Raw genomic sequence first — 22,397 nt, forward strand, 5'->3', positions numbered from 1 at the left:
TTGCAAGAGGGTATTACTTAATGAAAAACACACAGGTCAATTGATCTGTACTGAATACATAGAAGGAGAAGTAGAGTGGAACAATAAAATATGGATAAATTAATTGAAATACAGACAGAGAACTTATTTGCTTCCTGATCTAGAGTTTGAGCTGGCTTGAAATAATCTAAAAATACAATAAAATCAAATTATAGCAATTGCAAAATGGGAATATTTTCATAAGTCCCCAAACTTTACATTTTCTGTTACATATTTCCCTGTTTATCCAAAGAATCAGGACAGTTTAATGCATCATCTCCCCTTTTTGACTTTCCAGAACCACCAAGGTTTATTAAGAAACTAGACTCCTCAAGACTTGTGAAACAGCATGATTCTACTAAGTATGAATGCAAAATAGGTGGATCTCCAGAAATCAAAGTCACCTGGTACAAAGGTGAAACTCAGATCCATCCTAGTGAAAAATACAGCATGTCCTTTGTGGATTCAGTGGCAGTCATTGAAATTCACAACCTCAGTGTTGAAGACAGCAGTGATTACACATGTGAAGCTCAGAATCCAGCGGGTAGTGCAAGCACCACTACCTCACTGAAAGTGAAAGGTCAGAATCCCATTTCTTTCCTTATCTTTCTATCTGTATGAGCTCTGCTTTGTAGAAAAGCTGTTAAATGCCACCTTCTTTAGTTAGAGTGGCCAAAACCTGTCTGAAAAGATGCCAGATCTCTTCCCTGTTTGGTATTCAGTGGGAGATCTTTCTCATTCATGGAATTTCTTTGCTGTTCATCACCACTTGAGTCTCTTTAATCTCCTTTGCTCAAATAACATAAACTTTAACCCACCCCCCACCCCTTTTTTTTTTTCAGCACCTCCCATTTTCACCAAGAAGCCCCATCCAGTTCAGACTTTGAAAGGCTCTGATATTCACCTGGAATGTGAGCTTCAGGGCACTCCTCCCTTCCAGATTTCATGGTATAAAGACAAAAGAGAAATTCGGAGCAGCAAGAAATATAAGGTTATGTCTGAGAACTACCTAACTAGTATTCACATTCTCAGTGTGGATACTACAGATGTTGGTGAATATCACTGTAAAGCTGTAAATGATGTGGGAAGTGACTCCTGTACTGGCTCTGTAACTCTTCGAGGTTTGTATAAAGATTGGCACCTTCTTTACATTTCACTGTTCCTGTCCTACTCCTATGTTTCCACTCCTGGTGTGGTTTTTTACTGTTAAATATTTTCTGTTTAATAGCACCACCAACCTTTGTGAAGAAGATGAGTGATGTCACTGTCATAGCTGGGGAGTCGATTGAACTGCAAGCTGAAGTAGAAGGATCAGAGCCCATTTCTGTTCAGTGGTTAAAAGACAAAGGGGAAATCATTAGAGAAAGTGATAATCTCCAGATCTCCTATTCTGAAAACACTGCTACTGTTTGGATTGGAAATGCAGAGCCAGCCAATGCTGGAAAATATATTTGTCAGATTAAAAATGATGCTGGAGTTCAGGAATGCTTTGCCACACTGACAGTGCTAGGTTGGTACCTTGCAGTGAAAAAAATCCAAAACCCCAAAGTATTTTATGACATTTTAAACTTTCACCCTTTTGTGGTACTAATAACTATTGCATTTTTGGTTTTAAAACATTTGTGGCTTGCATCTCATTGCAGAGCCTGCAGTCATTGTAGAGAAGCCAGGCCCAGTCAAAGTTACAGCTGGAGACTCGTGCACTCTGGAATGCACAGTAGACGGCACACCAGAGCTTACTGCAAGGTGGTTTAAGGATGGGAATGAACTGTCCACTGATCATAAATATAAGATCAGTTTCTTCAACAAAGTATCTGGTCTTAAAATCCTCAACACAGGACCAGAAGATAGCGGAGAATATACTTTTGAGGTGAAAAACAGTGTTGGTAAAAGCAGCTGCACAGCTTCAGTGCATGTTTCAGGTTAGTTGACTACTCTTTCTGAGTCAAATCTGATCCTATAGCTCTTGTTACTGAGAGACTCATTGATTGTACAATCTTCGGAACATTTGGCATGCCACTTTCACAGGCATTAAGAGCAGATGCTTGCCTAACCTCTGAATGGCAGGAGTTATTTAAACGGCTTGATTTCTTGATTTGTCTTCTTGGACAGCTAGTGGAATATTGTTGTTTATGAAAAAAAGAGTGCAAAAATAAAAGATATCCCTCAAGGAGTGAAAGCTACAGCATATCCTTAACCATCAACAATTAATTTTTCAATGTCTTAGATGTATAGGAGAAGAAGACGTATCAAAAGAATGTTAACTGATTTTACTATGCATGGGGAACTTTTCTTGAGCTCCTGTATGACAATTTTTATTACTTTTTCTTTCAACAAATGTAGATCGTATTATTCCTCCTTCTTTCACAAGAAAACTGAAAGAAACATATGGTCAGCTGGGTTCTTCTGCTGTACTGGAGTGCAAAGTTTATGGGTCACCACCTATTCAGGTTTCCTGGTTGCATGATGGACAGGAGATCATCAGTGGAGACAAGTATCAGGCTACTCTTACAGACAATACCTGTTCTCTGAAAGTGAACAATGTTCAGGAATCTGATATGGGAACTTATCTGTGCACAGCTACTAACATAGCTGGGGCCGATGAATGCAGCGCCTTTTTGAGTGTTAGAGGTCAGTATCTTTATGTAGTCAGAGGGCACAAATTAATTTTCAAAAAGACTTCTGTCTTTCCTTTGTTGCATATTTCTGATTACTACTCTCTTCATCAGAAGTTCAAATGTGCTTTTTCTCTGTTTTATTTGCATGCTTAGAACCACCATCTTTTGTGAAGAAACCTGAACCACTGAATGTTTTATCTGGGGAAAACATAACCTTTACCAGTATCGTAAAAGGCTCACCTCCATTGGAAGTTAAATGGTTTAGAGGTAGTGTTGAGCTAGTACCAGGAGAGAGATGCAATATCACCTTGCAGGATTCAATTGCAGAGCTAGAGCTGTTTGATGTGCATCCAGTTCAGAGTGGAGACTACACCTGCCAGGTCTCTAATGAGGCAGGGAAGATTTCTTGCACAACACATCTTTTTGTCAAAGGTTTGTCCAGACTACTTTTCTTACGCTTCTTATGCTTCTAAAAATGATCGCTTGTCTTTATTTAATTTGCTTTCTTCCCATTGTTCATTATAGAACCAGCCAAATTTGTGAAGAAGGTGAATGATTTAAGTGTAGAGAAAGGGAAAAATTTAATCTTGGAATGCATATACACGGGTACTCCACCAATTTCAGTGACATGGAAGAAAAATGGAGTACAAATAACTCATTCTGAAAAGTGCAGCATCACCACTACGGAAACATCTGCCATACTGGAAATTCCTAACAGCAAACTAGAAGATCAGGGGAAATATTCTTGTCATATTGCAAATGATTCTGGGCAAGATAATTGCCATGGCACAATAACAATATTAGGTGCGTCAAGCCACCATCATTTTATTAAGTGTTATTTGAACTACTAGTGGTCATTGTGCAATATCTTTTTATACTAATGGTTTGTGTTTGTTCTTCAGAACCACCTTACTTCATTAAACTCATGGAACCAGTGCAGGTGACTGTTGGGGATTCTGCATCCTTACAGTGCCAGGTTGCTGGAACACCAGAAATGATTGTATCATGGTACAAAGGTGATACAAAGCTGAGAGGAACTGCTACTATGAAAATGCACTTTAAGAACCAAGTTGCCACTCTGGTTTTCAGCCAAGTAGACAGTAGTGACAGTGGGCAGTACATCTGCAAAGTAGAAAATGCTGTTGGCGAGGCTGCTTCATCATCTTTGCTGACAGTTCAAGGTGAATACTTAATTTTAAAAGTAGGGAAACGCATTATTTTTCTCAAGGGTGTTTTGTTATTTCATAGAACAAATGTATGAGCCAGTACAGGAAGGAACAACTGTAAAACTGCAGATAAAATGCAAACAGTAAATTTATTCTCATTACCTTGTAAATCCTGGAGGATGTCTGAAGCAGCACCCAGGCAGAGGCACACAAGCAGAAACATAGGCACTGCAGAACTCTGTCCTTGCTAGAAAACAAAAAGCTTTTGAACCGGTTTCCACCTGTACATCAGGGATTATTTTTTTTCAGGCATGGTTTCCCCCTGTGCTTTGATATTTCCCACAGGAGCACAAAAATGTCCAGCATGTTCAGTAAGGTGCCTCTGAGTCTATTACAAGCCTGTATTATATAAACAGATGCTATATTATCTAAGCAGATGTCCTGCTCGTCAAGCATACAAAACTAAACCACAGTGGGTAGGATGTATGAGTTTTGACGCCTCAGCTGCAAGTTGCTTGAACATGTTTACCATCCTTCTTGCCAGTCTTTCCCACAACAGAGAGTACCTTTTCCTTGTTTAACACTTTACTGTTTCTTTATGTGTGAGGTATCCTATGACACTCTTTTCTATTAATAAAGGCCTATCAACCTACTACTAAAAATGCAACTCTTACTGATCACAGCTCTTCTGTATGGGTACAAGCTTCTGTACCCTCCTTCCCTTCAGGATATTGCTCTGATTGTCTCCATTCTTAGCAGTTCTGAGGGTTAAACACTGGGTGTAACTGGCTCACTGGGTGAGGGCAGAATGGTTATGCGTTCTCCTACAACCATATGTGCAGTGCTCTTTTCACATCAGGTTCCAAATAAAAGATATGCTGAACAATGATTTTAATCAGAAGTCATGAGAAAAATCTGGCATACGCTACAGTGTATTAGGCAGTGATTCTTAGTGAGTACAGCAATGACAGTAAATGTCTTCTGAACAATACCTGTTTTCTTACAGAGCGTAAACTTCCTCCTTCTTTTACACGAAAACTAAGAGATATTCATGAAACTGTTGGCTTGCCAGTTACATTTGATTGTGGCATTGCTGGTTCAGAACCTATTGAAGTATCTTGGTTTAAAGATGGTGCACGTATAAGAGAGGACTACAATGTCCACACATCCTTCATAGAAAATGTAGCAACTCTCCAGATTTTGAAGACAGATAGGAGCCTTATTGGGCAATATACCTGCACAGCTACCAATGCGATTGGGACTGCTTCTTCTAGTGGCAGGCTTGTCTTGACAGGTTGGTGAGATGTGAAATATTCAATGGAAATATCTTAAATCTTACTTTTGCTTTCTTTTACTTTATATATGGATTCAATAATGTAAAATAATATTTATTTCACAGAAATTTAAAGCAAATTGGCATTTTAAAGTAATACTGTTTTTTCTTTTTTTCATTCTTCAGAAGGGAAGACTCCTCCATTCTTTGACACCCCAATTACACCTGTGGATGGTATTATTGGAGAAAGTGCTGAATTTGAGTGTCACATTTCTGGAACACAGCCTATTAGAGTGACTTGGGCAAAAGATAACCAAGAGATTAGAACAGGAAGAAACTATCAGATCAGTTTTGTAGACAATACAGCCCACTTAACCATCTTGAAAGCTGATAGGGAAGACGCTGGAAAGTATACATGCTATGCTAGCAATGAAGTTGGAAAGGATTCTTGTACAGCCCAACTGACTATTAAAGGTACTGAATAGAAAATACATTGTGGGTACATTATTCTTCCTTTAGTTATAAAGGAAGTTAGCCTTATTGCTATAAGTTAGAGAAAAGCTTTTGAGGTATAGCTTAAATGTACCTATCTGGAGATACCCATGGGACTCTTAAGGGAATTAGGAAGAGTCATGAACAATGATGGGGAGAGAAATTAAAGAGTATTTTACTTGGTGTACTTTGTTTATAGACTTTAGCCTATTTTTTCTTGAGGACTCAACAACAGCAACAAATTAAAAAAAAAATCATTGCATGAAAATCAGCTATGACAATAAGAGCAAGACACCTGCTGTTTATCTTGGCATACTTTAATTTTAAAAGCCTAGTCCTCTTTAAATGAGAGGAAATGTAATTTCTCTGATGTTCAGGGTTTTCATTTCAGGTTTGATTCATAGAATTTGAATAATATGGGTGTTTTGTTTTGTTTTGTTTTAACAGAACGAAAAAATCCACCTACTTTTACTAAGAAACTGTCTGAAGCAGTGGAAGAAACAGAAGGAAATGAACTTAAACTTGAGGGCCGTGTTTCTGGCTCTCAGCCTTTGACTGTTGCTTGGTATAAAAACAATCAGGAAGTTCATTCAAGCCCTCATTGTGAGATATCTTTCAAAAACAGTATCTTACTTTTGCACATAAAGAAGGTAGAGCAATCAGATGCTGGTTTATATACTTGTAAAGTGTCCAATGAAGCAGGAAGCGTCTTGTGTACATCTTCTGTTGTTATCAGAGGTTAGTTGAAATCTTAGTTTTCTTTGCTTCCTACTTTTCTTTATTGAATGCTGGATGTACATATGCAGCTTTTATCTTATGAGCTAGCTTTACTTACCTTATCAGTAATACTTTGTACTGACATGGAGAAATTAAAACTGAGTCAAGCAGGAAAAGCAAGAAATTCTTTCAGTTTTATGGGTAAAATAAACAGTATCCTTCAAGGAGGAGCTTCTTTACTTTTTCAGTATTTGCTGTGATCTAAAATGAACATTGAAATCTTTATGTTGCATTTCTGTTGATCTTTTAGTAATTCACTTTTCACGGAACAACAATTTCTCTGTGAAATTGCATCTAAACTGAGGCAGCTTTGACAGTGTATTTTGGCAGCATAATATTCTTGCAGGAGGTTCCATGTTTTTTCTATAAAATGCTTATATAGTTTTGTAACATAGAAGCAGTGTTTTAGTTCTTGTATTATTTTTATTACATGTAAATGTTCTTACTTCATGGAGAGAAGATATTCCTTCCATGTTTGCATAGAGAACATATTCTTTCAATATTTATTCCATTTTCTAGAACTATGATTTATATTCTTAAACTTCTGTTTATTCTCCATTCTTTGCCATTGTTTTCTTAAGAATCATGTGTATCTCTTTTTCACTTACATTCTTATTCATACTTTCCTTTCTTGAGTATTCACTCAAGCATTTTCCTATTCCAGAACCTACAAAACCTCCAGTTTTCGACCAGCCTCTTCAGCCAGCAGCAGCAGAGGAAGGGGATATTGTACAGCTCAGCTGCCATGTCCAAGGATCACAGCCAATCCGTATTCAGTGGCTGAAGGCAGGGAGAGAAATAAGAGCTTCAGACAGATGCAACTTCAGCTTTGCTAATGGAGTAGCTCTTCTGGAACTTACTGCAGTTACCAAATCAGATTCTGGAGAATATGTATGCAAAGCATCAAATGAAGCTGGCACTGATACTTCTAAATCAAAAGTGATAGTTAAAGGTATAATAAAATAGAGAAAAACAAAGCATATAATTGAAACTTAAAACAAAACTCCATTCTGCTTTGTTTATTGTGGAACACAAATGTTAATAACCTAATAGTAAACAATTGGTATCTTTTAGTTCATTGAAAAACTGTACAATATGGGAAGACAGCATATTTAACACTAATTTGGACATAAATAGTGACATAAAAAATGGGAGATGAGTGTCAAACCAATAGTATATTCTTATAAAAAAAAAGAATTTAAGAAAAATGCTAGCTAAATGAAATTAGTTGGACATGCACATTTTAGGGAAAGAATGGGTACAGTACTGTTTATTAAAGGAAATTACAAAAGGAATTTCATCCACTGTATGGCCTTAAAGGCTAATTGCTTTAGAACTGTTACAACTCCGATATGTTTTGGCCTTCTAAGATGAAAGAAAATGTTGTCTAAACATGAATCCTTTTATGTAGGTGTCGCCTTAGCATTGCATACAAGTCATAAGAGTTCAGTAATATGTAGAAATAGTATCTCTTTAACTACATGGGGAGTCACAAGGCTAAGAACTCCACAGACAAAAAAAAACTTAACTAACAGATCAATGATAAAAAAAGACTACAAGTAACTCTGCAGGTGAAATTTCCAGAAATTTGAGAAAATGAGGCTTCTTATTTGCATATCTGTCTTTGAATTTGCATCCATGAAGAATATAAATCACAAACCTGAAGTTAATCTAAAGCACAATACAACCCAGTGTTCAGTTTCAGTTGGAAAGGAAAATACAGAATCATTAAAATAATGTGAAAGTATTTTCCTTTTATGTCTTTTGCATAATATTTTGTTCCACCTCTGTAATTAATTCCATAACCATGTAATTAATTCCATGACCATAAAATTTTGCATGAAGCCATCTTTTTTAATTGTTTGACTTTGTGTTTTTAGAAAAACCAACAGCTGCACCTGTAGCTAAGAAAGCAGAATTGGAAGGAAAACTTTATTTTGTGTCAGAGCCTCAGAATATCAAAGTCATGGAAAGTAAGAACTCTTTTCAGTAAAGTACATTGTCCTCTATTTGCCTGTACCTTTTGTTTGAGATTATGTCCCACTGTCATAGACAGCTAGAAAAACAGCTTCCTCATTTGCATCTTTCTACAGAGACAGTTGCAACATTTATTGCAAAAGTTGGAGGAGACCCAATTCCTAATGTTAAATGGCTGAAGGGAAAATGGAGGCAACTCAACCAGGGAGGTCGCATTATAATCCAGCAGAGAGGAGATGAAGCCAAACTGGAAATAAAGGACACAATTAAAACTGACTCTGGCTTGTACAAATGTGTAGCTTTTAACAAACATGGTGAAATTGAGAGGAGTGTAAACCTGCAAGTTGAAGAAAGACAGAAAGAAGTTGTTGAAGGAGATCTCAGGGCAAAACTAAAAAGGTATATGGAAAGTTTTTATAGATTCATTTGTCATCAACACAGAAGAAACCTTTTTTATTTTCTATCTCAGAGCAAGATACTATATGCTAGTATTTCTCTAATATGCATAATTGTAATAAAAATAGAAGCACCTGAGTAGATTAAAAGAAAGGATTCCACTATAAAGGATTGCACAACTATAAGCTGCTTCATTTTTTTCAGTGAATAGCTTTCCACAAATGTAGCATTGCATATTTATCTTATGTCATTGATTTGAATAGCACTCCGACAAAAAGGAAGGAAGAAGAGGAAGAGCAACCCATTGACATCTTGGAACTCCTCAAAAATGTAGATCCCAAAGAATATGAGAAATATGCTCGTATGTATGGAATTACAGATTTCCGTGGCCTCCTACAAGCCTTTGAGTTACTAAAACAAACCCAAGCAGAAGAAAGCCATAGATTGGTAAGATACAGTGTGACTGAAGCATTGGCTTTGTTAGGAGTAACACAGCTTCTTTGAACAGACTTGGAGTCCACTCTGACGACACTGTGTGTGCAGGAATTTCTGGTCCCTTTTTAGATCTTTTACTGACAGTTCTCAATTTCTTGTGCGCTTAAACCCCAGAAGGAGCAATGGACCTTCTCGCCAAGTATGTTCTGCCTTCTCAGCTTGGCTGAAATTTTAAGATGGCAATATATGCTAGTTACAGGACAGTAACAGAAAATTTGATGTAGGAACTAATTCTAAGTTACATAGGCATGACAGCTTGACATTTAGTATCCTTTAATCTTTGAGTATATCCTGCCTCTTTACAGGAAATTGAGCTCACAGAGAAAGCTCGAAGAGAAGATCAAGAATTTGATGAACTTGTAGCTTTTATTCAACAACGTCTCTCACAGACAGAGGTAGCTTTTTTTTTTTTTTTGACTGATTCATTAAATAGTCAAACCCATAACAAGAAACTTGAAACTAATTTAAAACAATATTTTTTCAGCCTGTTACTCTGATCAGAGACATTGACAATCAGACGGTTTTAATAGATGAGGATGCTACTTTTGAATGTGAGATTAAAATTAACTACCCAGAAATTAAACTTTCGTGGTATAAGGGAACCCAGAAACTGGACTCCAATGACAAATATGAAATAAAAATTGAAGGTGATCGCCATATACTGAGAATCAGGAACTGCCAGCTTGAAGATCAGGGAAATTTCAGAATAGTGTGTGGACCACATATTGCCAGTGCCAGGCTAACTGTGATTGGTAAGTGTACTTTTGAAGTCTGTATTTGAATTAATTTACACTTCAATTATTCCACTTTCTGCTGACTGTTAAAACATCTATTTTAACATGCTACTAGAACCTGCAGTTGAACGACATCTTCATGACACTACTTTCAAGGAAGGAAAGACATGCACGCTGTCTTGTCAGTTCTCTATTCCAAATGCCAAGTCTCAGTGGTATAGAAATGGGAGACCCATTAAAATAGGAGGGAGATATTCAACACAAGTCTCTGACAAAGTGCACAAACTCATCATCAAGGATGTCAGAACTGAAGACCAGGGACAGTATACCTGCAAACTTGACAATCTAGAAACAACGGCAGATCTGGCCATAGAAGGTTTGTAAATGGATATAGAATCTCTTTGTTGCAGTAGTGATAAAGAGTTTCTGGATATTCCATTAACAGAACAAGTTAAAACAAAAGGTACTTCTTAACAAGATATTCCCAAACTTCAAAATGGACTAAACAAGAAATTTTGTTGCTCTTTCTCTTCGAATAATCTGTGATGTACTTGTGCAAGTTAGTACTTTGGAACGAATCATCACTGGTAATGTGCCCTGGCCCTCAATTTGAGTCATGCTTGCTTTTATTATCTTTTATTATCTCTCATACACCTATATTTTCCTTGTGATTCCTCCTTTTCTTAATTATTCTTGAATTTCCTTAAGAGTTTCTCTTGTATAATATATCTGCAGAGCAATCTTGTTACAGTTGTACTCTTCTAATCTTCACTCTTAGAAAGCTTCATAGAAGAATGAATTCTTTTCTCTTACTTTACTTTTCCAAGATCTATTTTTTTTATCTCTTACTACAATGTAGCTATTATTATGAAAACAGTGACTTGATGGTGGAAAGCAATTGATTTATGTTTTTTTTTTTGTGTGTTTTGTTTTGTTTCTAAAAACAGCAGAACCAATCCAGTTCACAAAGAGTATACAGAACATTGTAGTGAGTGAACACCAGTCGGCAACCTTTGAGTGCGAGGTGTCTTTTGATGATGCAGTTGTGACATGGTATAAAGGTCCCACTGAACTCAGAGAGAGTCCCAAGTACAGCTTCCGGAGTGAAGGTCGCTGTCATTACATGACTATTCACAATGTTACTGCAGAAGATGAAGGTAAACATGCATGGAATAATTCTTTTATCTGGTTTTGTTTTCTGTTTTCTTAAAGATAAAGGCATACTAATATCAACATTCTTGGCTGTTGCAGGTGTATATTCTGTAATTGCTCGCCTTGAACCAAGAGGAGAAGCAAGAAGCACTGCAGAGCTCTATCTGGTAACCAAAGGTCAGTGAATTTACCAAACAAATTTGTTATTATAACCATCTGCAAATTTGTGAGTTTGAAATGTGATTCTGGGAAAATAAAGAGTTCTAAAAGAAATCTAATATTCTTTTGCAGAAATCAAACTGGAATTGAAGCCACCAGGTAAAGATTTGGGCAAGACTGGCACAAGATCACATCTCTTATTGTCATAGACTTAGTAAAATACTCAGTATTATTTTTTATTTTCAAATTATTTTTTGCTGGTTATAGTAAGTCAAACATACACCCTAAAAAGATATTCTTCATCCATGGATACTTACTTATTATTATTTACTTATTTTTGTTTACCTATTATCATAAATAGTGGCAACAAAATCTGTAATAACTCCAAAATCAGTGATAAATGAGTAAAAAAAAATGAGGCAAAAATGGATAGCAATCACCTCTTTATGATGCATTATGATCTTCTTTCATGACTGTTAAAAGCCTACTCCAATACAATGTAAGAAGTATTTAGAAAATTGAACTGTGTGGAGTATGGCCAGACTGAAAGATTAGTGCTATTAGTAATCTGTTGGTCATTGTACTTTTACTTGCAGAGCAGTCTACAACTGTTGCATGATAGAACAAGAAAGATTAAAGCATAATGAACTGCCATTCTTGGGGACAGCATATTCAATTTCTTAAAAAATTTATTATGTTAAGTCAATTAAACATTTTGATTTTCTAGATGTTCCTGATGCCAAAGTTGATGTTCCACCTCAAAAACCAGCTGAAGGTAGGGTAACATAATATACTTCTTCCATAATGCTGCTTTATATCTGCACAGAAGCAGCAGGCCAATGGCAACCACAGAGACAATGCATTGATAAAATCTTTTAAATTGTATCTATACAAGTATAATATGAGCAAGACCTGGCTTGAATAAGATCGGTGAAAGCTATACAGGAGTAAAACCTGTTTTCTTAAATAGACTTTGTCATCTTAATCTGTCAATCTCTTGTTTATTCAATCTTCTTTCTATTTCCTTTTTTCTCTTCAGATCAGTTGTTGTTTTTACTTTTTCTTCTTTTTGCCATAAAAAGATCTTTCAAGCAAGCTCTCTGAATTATTACCCTCTTTGGGGGAGAAAAAAAAATCATTTGAAGTCCCACAATGGATTTCATATTTACTGCAAGTGGTCCCCCCCAAGGCTCTGGTACTAGATTACAGACTACAAACATTATATGTATTTCTGTTACATTCACTAGTTTTCTATGAACCTGAGAAGTTCAATCTTCTTTCTCTTCTTTCTTTCATCTCTGCAATAATTTGGTAGCTGCTTGCAATGGCAAGCATTTCTTAATTTACAAGAAAATATCATACTCATATCTTATTCTAAATATTCATTTTTCCTACAAGCTGCCCCAATTCCTATTCTTCTGCCTCTTGTTTCACCACCAGAGGAGAAAAAGCCAGGTAAAAATACTTAAAGTATTTGGACAGCATGTACATGTCTCCTTATGACTGCTGGTTTGGGGTATCCTTAACATAAACTTCAAATTATATTGTTTTTAAGCAGAAAAAAAGGTTCCAGTAAAGAAAGTCTCCAAAAAGGTGGTTAAAAAAGTTCCTGAAGAAGTCCCAACACCTAAAGGTGACTTTTTTTCTTTTTAAAAACCTTTTTTTTTTTTTTTTAAATAGCAAAACTACCTTTGAAACAAGGCAATTTGTTTCCAATTACCTTGACCTTTTGTCTTTATGTTGAAAAATGTGTAAATTTAAAATCCAGGCTGATTAGAACTGTTTAGAAAATAGTCATTACTTTGAACTGTCTGTGAAAATGAAATCTCTTCATTAACTGTCAACATCAACATGCCTTTGGAATTCCAGGTTATGATATGTATAACCTGTTTTAAAAATTATTCTTTTTTTAAAGTTCCTGAGATACTGCCAGAGAAACCCAAAGAGGTCAAAATAACATCCATAGCAAGAAGACAAGAAATTCATGAAGAAAAGAAGGAAATATATGAGCCCAAAGAAGCTTATGAAGAATGGGAAGAAGATTATGGGGAAGACCATGACTATTATGTCAGGGAAGAAGGCTACGATGAAGGGGAAGAGGAATGGGAAGAGGCTTATGAGAAAAGAGAAGTGACTTATGAAGAAAAACGAATCATTCATGAAGAAGGTATTTTAATTATCATAACATTTTATTTCTTCCTTTTTATCATATTTAGTTTTAAGTGCCCAAAATTTTGAACCTGGCAGGTTTTGTTGTCATTGTTTTTTAGTTGGGTTTTTTGTTGTTGGGGTTTTGTTGCTCTTGTTGTTAGGATTTTTGTTATAGCAGCTTGAACCTTAATATTCTGCCAATTTTTAAATGAGACTTGGTGATTGTAACAGGTTAAAGCGAATCCATCTTTTTCCCTACAACACAGAAGTGAGGGAAAGGTAAAACACGCACAAAAAAAATCTCTGGATTGAGATAAAGAGTGTTGAGATAAAAAATTTTATTGAGCAAAAAAGATAATAACAATACAATGCACAATCACCTCAGCTAATTATATAATGCACAATTACTTTAGCTTAGCCTATTTACAGAAACAAAAGTGCAGCACAAAGCAGGAAAACAATAGCATAAAGCATAAAACCAGGGAACTAGCCATTCTCATGGGAAAGAACCAACACTCAAAAGCTGGGACCCAAAAGCAGCAACCAGAATAGGAAGCATCTCATGTTACAATCTGAACTTCACACCCCATAATACTTTTCTCCAGTCAGCACTTCCATTTTGAAGATGGCATGAGACAGGATGGTTTTGGATAGCAGAAGCAAACTTAAATCAGTTACAGGGCTAAGACAAGAAGTTTAGTACAGTGAGATATAGATGCATAAAGGATGTGGTACATTGTAATATGATTGCCAATGAATTTTACAAATTGAGACATCTTTAAAACTTAACCTGAGTTAGTAGTTTTAAGGGTATCTGTCATTTTTAGATGTTTTGGATATTTGATTTATTTGGAACTTGATTTAGGTTAAATGCTTCACACATTGATTGACTGATTGCTAATAATGATTCTGCAATCTTTTTGCATGTTTTATCTGTCTTGGGTAGTATTAACATATTATACATCTATAAAATTGTAAAAGTATAGATGAACCTCTTCCAACATAAAATGAGTTTGGCTATAATGAGAAAATTTTAAACTTGGAAATAATCATAAAATTTTATTGCAACAATTTGATCTCCAAAGCTCTGCATGTATTTCAAGTTCATAAACTTACAATGGCATAACTAATACCTTTTGTGTGTATTGAACGCTTTGACAGTGCATTTTTCAGCATTATCAATATTATTATTTTTAAAGTGGTTGCAGTTCCAAAGAAGCCTGTGCCAGAGCAAAAACTACCAGCAATTACAGCTGAAAAGAAGGAAAAGAAAGAAGTAACTGTTCGAAGAGGTATGACCTTCCTGTAAAACTAATAGGAACATGCAGGCTAAGATCTCTCATGCATCTCCTTCAAGCTTAACCATAATGGTTATTCACATTTACTTGAAAAGGAGTAAATTCTCTTTATATTGTGACATGAGCCAGGCTCATGGCAGCCCTTCCTCTTCCACCACATATTTTGGAGCAGAAAATGGCAATAGTGTTTGAAACAGAGCTTCAGTCATTTTTCCTTCTAGATGTATACTATCCTTGAGATTCTGAGCCATTGAATGCTGCACTTTGGAGAAGTGACCTCCATTTAGATCACTGTGTGTCTCAGGTGGAATGGTGGATCTGGTCATGCTTCGCAATGCACAAGGGTTATTACATACCAAACAAGGAAATAGGCAGTTCTACCTAGTTTGTGTCCAGAAAATTATTTTCATGGTGACTTAAACAGTAAATGTATCCCTTACAGTTGTCAAGAAACCTGTCGATGAAAAAGTGGAGGTAACCACTCAGAGGGTTGCAGAAGAACAAGTCAAACGTGCTGAGGGTAACTATTGTTAAAAATATCCTAATGTCATCTTTACATGAAAGTAGTGGCTAAGTATTGTTACCTGGCTGATCTGCCTATGTTTTGTCTTCATTTAGCAAGGGTCTAATCAATTTTTAAGTCTTTGAAGCATCTAGTAAAAGCTTCTGCTAAACTGTGTAAAAGGAAGATGAAAGTTTTTTTAGGGGAAAATACCACATGCAGATGCTAAATATCAAAACTCTGAGAAAGGAAGTGAGTGTAAAATTGTGCTGGATTAAATGGTGTGTTTCATTATAAGCTGAAGATGTGATATCCCCATCTTCCTCTATTTCCATCTTGACCTGGCAATCAGGATGTCTTGGCCATTTGTTCAGCTAGGAAATAAAGATGTATCCTTATTCTCTTGGTACACACTTCCTCTTGTATAGCATTTCACATTCTGCAGCAAGAGTTTGCTGGCTGAATTTCAATGTATGTCAGGATATGACCTGTGTCCTAAATGCCCTGAGTTACCCAGCCTCTTAAGAAGGCAGCAATGTAAAGAAACAAAGACATTCCTTCTGTTGCTTTGTGTGGTTTCAAGAGGCCCAGCTTAGCCTCTTAGGTTATGTTTGTCATACTTGTATTTTCACCATCACTTGATATCTATAGACGGTTTTTGCTCTCATTGCTAAATATATGACTAAGTAATACAATTTTAATATCAACAGTTACCAAGAAAGTGGTACCACCAAAACCTACACCAATGATCATTGAGGAGAAAGTTATGAAAAAAGAAGGTACAGATCAGCATCTTTCAATTGCAGCTCACATTTTTTCCACCATCCTGTGTGTTCTTGTGCTTCTTGTGCATATGTGGGCCTAGTCATGTTGTGGCTACTCTGTGCTTGAATAGTATGTGTACCATACGTTTGTCTTTCATAAAGTCTGATTTTAACATGTTCCTTGCTAGCTTTTTGATTCTTATTTAAATAGCCTATAGGATATCACAGTGTGATTTAGCCTTTCTTCATTTATTCTCTCTGATGGCCTATGCTTACATAATAAGCATAATTTTGACACAATTATCCAAAATTTCTCTGAAGAATAGCCTTTGGAATTCTTCTCATGTACTATTTCCAAAAGTTTTTGCATGCATTTATTTAACGTTTTTGGGTTAAAGGTGTCTCTGTCTTTAGTCTTTAACAGATACTACATGTATGCTTGCTTTATGTTCAGTATTTTCGAATGAATACTGACTGTCTAAATATGTCTAAGACTTAAATGTGCAATACAGATCAAGATTTGATAGAAACTCACATGCTGACTACCACTGATGTGGATCTAGAATATAAAATACTAAAACAGAATCCTATCTTTAAAGTACCGACAGTAGAAACATGGACTGTTTCAGAAGAAAAGATGTCAGTTTCTGTCCACAGAGAAGAAGAGTATTCATATGTCACAGGTATGTACAAATCCGAAAACCTGCGCACCCAAATGAAAACAACCTTTCAATTCTACTAGATTTTCTTCTAGTCTATTTTTATGCTTGAAAAAGTGCATATTTAGACATATTGTCTTTCACATATGCATTGCTTCTTTTTGTTCACCGTGCTATGTAGCCTCATTTTTCTTTAGATTAATAAGTCATGTTTCAACTATTTTAACTTAACATTGTTTAAATGCTTTTCTTTGAAGAGCCAACACAGCGTGAGAAAACAGTGGAAGAAAGATTCTTTGAAGCTGTTTACCCAATTGAAGGTAGATTGATGAAAAATGAGAGACTAAACAATATTTAAGATTTTAAAAACTATTTGAACCTGTAGTTAATCAAAACTTATTGTGAGATTTGTGCACGCTATTGATTTCTTTTACACATTTGCATATGTGTTTCAGTGAATGTTGTGTATTGGACATACATAATGTCTTCTTAAAAGCTTTTCATATATAATATGGACATTGATATTTTCTATCTCCAAATTCAATATCTTTAAAATTCCTATTGTAGCACATAAGGAAGCTGAAGAGGAGGAGGAGGAGGAAGAAGTAGTCTCTACAGAACTGGAGATCCCTCATGTTGAAGGTGAATAAAATCTTTGTATCATCATCCACTTCATTTTACTGCCTGTACCACTCTTTGCCAAAGGACAGTGTATCAGAATCTTTCCATCTATCTGTGGTTCTACTCTCAAAAGTTCTAAGCCTTACTGCATTCTAAATCTATTATTCATCGCTGCTTTAAATAATTCTTTGATTAACTTTTTTTTTTTTAGATGAACATATTGTACCACTTTGATAAAACAAAACATTTTTGAACACATAGTGTTTGCTTATCAGGTGTATTGAAAGTAGCCTACTGTTTTTTACCAGAGGTTTTTACTGTCTCCTAAGTGTTCACCACCTATCTCTTTAAAGTGCCTGAGATACCAAAGAGGCGTGTTCCAGAAGAAAGAAAGCCTGTTCCTGTACCTAAAAAAGAAGGTCCACCAGCTAAAGGTATTTCTACTGCCCTAATTAAAAAAAACAAAACAACAACCACCACCAAAAACCCCAAAGCACATCAAAAACAAAAGAACCCAAACAAATCATCTTTCATTATTTTATTTTTATGTGTTTTCTTGAATATAGTTATTAATTTACTCTGTGTCTTTAGTTTTGCATTATCTCCATGGGCATTATTGGATTGTGTATTCTCTCTATACTTTCACTTTTTCATTTGTGCTATAACTTAGCTTACAGCTTGCATTTGTCCTGTCTTTAGCCCTTCTCTTTCCTAACAATCTTGTGCTTGTTTGTATTTATGTTGTGTGGCATTTGCAGACAAGAGTTCCATGAAACATGATAGTGCAGGAATGTTAACCCTGGAATTTTTTACTGTACCATAGTGTCTTTCCCATAGAGTCCACTGTATGTCCAAAAGGTTGTACATTGTTTTGCAATGCTCAGCTTCTTGTCCAGATGCTATGTTCTATAAAACAATCTTCGGTTACTGAGATCTGGATAAGTGGTTGTCAGTGGTCTAAATACTAAAGTTGTCTTCCAATGTTTTCCAAAGTGCCTGAAGTCCCTAAGAAACCTGTTCCAGAAAAGAAAGTTGCAGTTGCTAAAAAGGAGGTGGCTCCTCCAGGAAAAGGTACATCTTTTTACTGTGGCCTTTAATCATTCCAGTACTATCTTATTGTCTTCCTAAGTACTATTCACTTCTTAATATAAGCATATGGTAAATATAGTCTTTGTGTGTTATGTTGTATGTCTGTCCACCTCCAAGACAAACACAAAATTTTAGAGGTATTGTTTAAACAAATTTTAATTCCTGAAGTACCTAAAAAAACCTGTGCCTGTAGAAAAAAAGTACACATTCCTGTTCCCAAAAAAGAAAAAACATGTGTCAAAGGTATACTTAGTTATGGACTTGATTAATATCTTTTAATTTTTTTATTTTTGTTAGCCTATAATTAAGCATGTTTGCATTAATTTATTTTTTAATCTATAATCCCCTGTGCATATGTAGATTTTTTAAGGCCACATAACAAATTTGAGCAGTTCTTTCTTCAGTTAAGAAATCATTTTAAATTACATGATAAGCTTCCAAGAACTGCTTTGGTTTATTTTATTTTCATTTTTTTCAAATACTTGTTGCTCTTGCTTCATGTTTTTTTATGTTAAGTGTATGAATGTGTTATGTTGGTGTCTCTTGGTATTCTTATTAATGGATAAATGAAATTAAATAATACTACAAGAAAGCTTTGAAATACATAATTCAATTATCTTATATTTTGTCTTTTTTAAGCACCAGAAGTGCCTACGAAAGCTCCCCTAGAGAAAAAAATTGCTGTTCCCAAAAGAGAGGAAGCTCCACCACCTAAAGGTACACTTAAAAAAAAAAAAAAAAGTTATTTTCTTGTTATCTTCAGGATCTTGTTTATGTCCAGTTTTGTTTTGAAGTGGATCTGGTTGTAGTTGTGCTTTAGTTACATGTTTTGTGGATATCTGTCCTATAGATGCAGTCTTAAAACACATGTGATTTTACTTACTTAATATTGTTATAATTCATAGTTCCAGAAGTACCTAAGAAACCAGTTCCAGAAGAAAAAATATCACCTGTTCCTAAAGTAGGAGAAGCTTTACCTGCAAAAGGTATAATATTTGTCATTGCAATGTCATTTTGATAGCCTTTAGAGCAATGTGTTTGTCTCAGCTTGCACATCTGTTGTATTTGTAAGCAAAATATGTTCACGTGTGATTTTTTTTGAATGACACATTTCTGTTAAGTGATGTTTTTGAAGGTTTTGTGCTTTATTGGTCTTAAAACTAGACACCTTTTTTTTTAAACTGCTTGCAGTTCCTATGAAACCTGTCCCTAAAGAAAAAGTCTCTCCTGCTGTTCCTAAAAAAGTCGAGGCTCCTCCAGCTAAAGGTATATTTCTCAGTAGAGTAAAAGGATATGCTGTTTCTTAGCTTCTGTTTCTGTGTTCTGTACAGTTAGCAGCCAGTGATTTGTGCTCCTCTTGTGAATTCTGCTCTTCTGCTTTAGTGACAGTGATTATTACAATATGTTGAATGTCTCGTGTAATATGTTATTTCTAAATATTGAACCTCTGTTATGTTTTGTGTGCTCAGTACCCTTAAGCAATTCTTTGGAAACTTAGAATTAGCATTTTGCAACATTACTTTGATGATAGAATTCAAAAAGCCTACATTTAACATTACTATCTTTCAAAGTGCCTGAAGTGCAAAAGAAAGCCACTTTTGAAGAAAGAGTATTTATTACAGAAGAAAGAGTATCCGTTGCCATTCCAGAGGAAATCCCATCACCTGAAGGTACACTCTAAACGGCACAAGGAAACTTGTGCTTTCTCTAAAAGTTTGCTGTTTTAAAGCCAACATCAAAATACAAAAACAAATTTAGTGTTAGTTGTCTCATATGAGTTTTGTGTTGAATATTTTACAGACTTGCAGGCAGTTAAGAACCTTCGGAATACTATTTCAGTCTTGAATACCAGAATGCCACTCCATTGACATAAAGGAAAATTCTACCACTGAATACAATGGTTTTCAGCTCAGACTCTCATGAAATCATAGTAAGAAGTATGGATGGATACTGTTGAGTCTAGACTCTGCTAATTAGAGCTGAAACCATCCAATTCTTATACTCTCTATAACGCTCTTTATAGCCTTGCAGATGCACCAGCTCTTTTACTTCACATTCTTATACTCAGACAAGTTTGAGATCAGGTGTTTAAGTCAGTACAATTCTACAAAATATCTATGTCAATCTAAAGTTTTGACTGGGTTTATATTCCATTAATAACTAATTGGTCAAGACAATTTACATATCCTTTTTAAAAGCACAAACAAGTTTTAAAAATAGATCTGTCATTTATATATCTAAAATGTGAACAAATACATGTTCATATGAATACATGCAGTGTTAATTTCTGCTTAGCTCCTGCAAATCAGTCTTTTACCACAGAACAAGTTGATGGTTTCCCTTATAGAATCCCAGTCTTACCTTTCAGTTCTTAACCTACCATTTTCATCTTGTTCACATCCTTCTTACTTTCTGGATCTAGGAGCAACTTTTAATTCTTTGATTGTTGGTGTGTCCTCCCACATTTGTTGTAATGGGGAAGTCTGGGGAGCTGAGGAATTCTGATGGACTGACATCTGAGTAGTGAGAGATGCAACAGCACATAGTAGGGTACATGGGTCACAGGAAAACCCCTTCATTTAGTGCAAAACATGCATTTGTGCCCACAGCACTTTAAAAACTTTAAAAAATTGATCTTCATCTTCTCTGTCCATCTCTTCTTCTCTCTCTCCCTCCCTCCATCCCTCACTCCATTCATCTATCCACCAGAAATACTAAAACTAATAATTTTCTTTAAAGAACCAACAGTTGAAGAATGGGATGAAGAAGTAGTGGAGGAAGCATCTATTTCCATTCACAGAGAAGAAATTTCTGAAGGTACAACCACAATTGAGGAATAATAGGCAAAAGTAAAATGTATTTGTTGTACCAAAAATGGTGTGGATTAATATCTACTCTATTCTACATATACATATTACTACATATAAATATATTTCATCTCTTATAAACTTTAATTCTAAGAATGTCTAATCCTCTTTTGATACAGTGAAAATAGTTTGGTATCTGTTGGGTGTTGAGAATTATCAGCCCTTCTTTTTTTTTTTTTCCCCTCAACAAAAAATCTCTGTTGGAACAGATTGCTTAGATGAAGTAAATGTGCTTCAGAATATCATGATGCTTTCTGGTTCCTCAAATCATTGCATCATTACATGACTAAATTTTTTATTGGTGGTAACATAATGCTGTGAAGGACAGTAGTGCACACTGACTCAATTTTCATTACTAGTGACACTACAGAAAGTATTTTCAAGGGGTGGAATTAGTCAAGGAATTTTCTCAGTATTTGCAAAAGAGGCTTGCTGAAAGTGGGTAAATTCCAGTATTAGTGAACTAGTGGACGACGGAATGGAAAATGCTGATCTAGTACATCAAATACTGAGCATTTTCAAATTCCATGGAAATGCAAGATGTGAACCAAATCTCAGTTCTGTTTAGGTTACTTGGAGTTTTACTATTGGCTTCCAATGGAGCAGAATGGTTTGAATGTAGATTTTGTAATACCAGAGGTGTCTGATAGTAAAGCACCCTGCTTATTCTTGTCTTAAAAATATTTTGTTGCTTACCAGGGCCATAAAGACAATAAGAGATGTAAAACATTTAAACTCAAGTATGTTTTTTTCATTTTACTTCTCTGAAGTGACTGAAGAAGAATCTTACTACATAGAGGAGAAGGTAACTCTTCCTAAAAGAGAGGAAGCCCCGCCCACTAAAGGTATATTTTCTTTTAATTATAAAATCCTTGAGTCTTATGTTGACATTATAATAGTTTACCTCTATTTATGTTTTTTTTTTATGCATGTTGTGGTGATACTAGCTCTCTTCATAAAACTATGTATTGAAATCTTTTAAAGTGCCTGAAAAGCGTAGAATTGTCCCTAAACCAAAAGCTCCAGCTGCTTCTAAGGAAGATGCAGGAGTTACAGGTATAAACCAGTTCCTCATCTGGGTGATTTATCTTCAAGGGGATTATATTTGTTTTACTGTCTTATTTGTGCATGTTGATGTGGGTAGTGTCTGCTTTCAGTAATGAATGGTTGTCTCAAATTCCATCTTGTA

At 35.4% G+C, this 22,397-nt stretch overlaps 1 protein-coding gene across 1 annotated transcript in view; it reads left to right on the top strand.

Annotated features, from left to right (window-relative positions):
• The window catches only part of TTN (titin), a 242,619-nt gene that overhangs the window by 77,038 nt on the left and 143,184 nt on the right, over nucleotides 1-22,397 (top strand). The window contains exons 86-121 of the mRNA XM_054173069.1: nucleotides 317-598; nucleotides 861-1,139; nucleotides 1,247-1,528; nucleotides 1,662-1,940; nucleotides 2,362-2,649; nucleotides 2,790-3,068; nucleotides 3,162-3,440; nucleotides 3,539-3,817; nucleotides 4,809-5,096; nucleotides 5,262-5,549; nucleotides 6,015-6,305; nucleotides 7,009-7,296; nucleotides 8,225-8,317; nucleotides 8,438-8,720; nucleotides 8,981-9,164; nucleotides 9,518-9,607; nucleotides 9,697-9,964; nucleotides 10,062-10,322; nucleotides 10,894-11,103; nucleotides 11,198-11,275; nucleotides 11,390-11,416; nucleotides 11,985-12,032; nucleotides 13,173-13,424; nucleotides 14,608-14,700; nucleotides 15,149-15,226; nucleotides 15,919-15,987; nucleotides 16,572-16,655; nucleotides 16,889-16,951; nucleotides 17,017-17,032; nucleotides 17,128-17,273; nucleotides 17,606-17,686; nucleotides 18,246-18,323; nucleotides 18,981-19,058; nucleotides 19,247-19,327; nucleotides 21,081-21,158; nucleotides 21,979-22,053. Coding sequence (XP_054029044.1) covers nucleotides 317-598; nucleotides 861-1,139; nucleotides 1,247-1,528; nucleotides 1,662-1,940; nucleotides 2,362-2,649; nucleotides 2,790-3,068; nucleotides 3,162-3,440; nucleotides 3,539-3,817; nucleotides 4,809-5,096; nucleotides 5,262-5,549; nucleotides 6,015-6,305; nucleotides 7,009-7,296; nucleotides 8,225-8,317; nucleotides 8,438-8,720; nucleotides 8,981-9,164; nucleotides 9,518-9,607; nucleotides 9,697-9,964; nucleotides 10,062-10,322; nucleotides 10,894-11,103; nucleotides 11,198-11,275; nucleotides 11,390-11,416; nucleotides 11,985-12,032; nucleotides 13,173-13,424; nucleotides 14,608-14,700; nucleotides 15,149-15,226; nucleotides 15,919-15,987; nucleotides 16,572-16,655; nucleotides 16,889-16,951; nucleotides 17,017-17,032; nucleotides 17,128-17,273; nucleotides 17,606-17,686; nucleotides 18,246-18,323; nucleotides 18,981-19,058; nucleotides 19,247-19,327; nucleotides 21,081-21,158; nucleotides 21,979-22,053 — 6,216 coding nt within the window. The remainder of the gene's footprint in view (nucleotides 1-316; nucleotides 599-860; nucleotides 1,140-1,246; nucleotides 1,529-1,661; nucleotides 1,941-2,361; nucleotides 2,650-2,789; nucleotides 3,069-3,161; nucleotides 3,441-3,538; nucleotides 3,818-4,808; nucleotides 5,097-5,261; nucleotides 5,550-6,014; nucleotides 6,306-7,008; nucleotides 7,297-8,224; nucleotides 8,318-8,437; nucleotides 8,721-8,980; nucleotides 9,165-9,517; nucleotides 9,608-9,696; nucleotides 9,965-10,061; nucleotides 10,323-10,893; nucleotides 11,104-11,197; nucleotides 11,276-11,389; nucleotides 11,417-11,984; nucleotides 12,033-13,172; nucleotides 13,425-14,607; nucleotides 14,701-15,148; nucleotides 15,227-15,918; nucleotides 15,988-16,571; nucleotides 16,656-16,888; nucleotides 16,952-17,016; nucleotides 17,033-17,127; nucleotides 17,274-17,605; nucleotides 17,687-18,245; nucleotides 18,324-18,980; nucleotides 19,059-19,246; nucleotides 19,328-21,080; nucleotides 21,159-21,978; nucleotides 22,054-22,397) is intronic.

Source organism: Dryobates pubescens, chromosome 2, assembly GCF_014839835.1.
Source record: "Dryobates pubescens isolate bDryPub1 chromosome 2, bDryPub1.pri, whole genome shotgun sequence".
NCBI lineage: Eukaryota > Metazoa > Chordata > Aves > Piciformes > Picidae > Dryobates > Dryobates pubescens.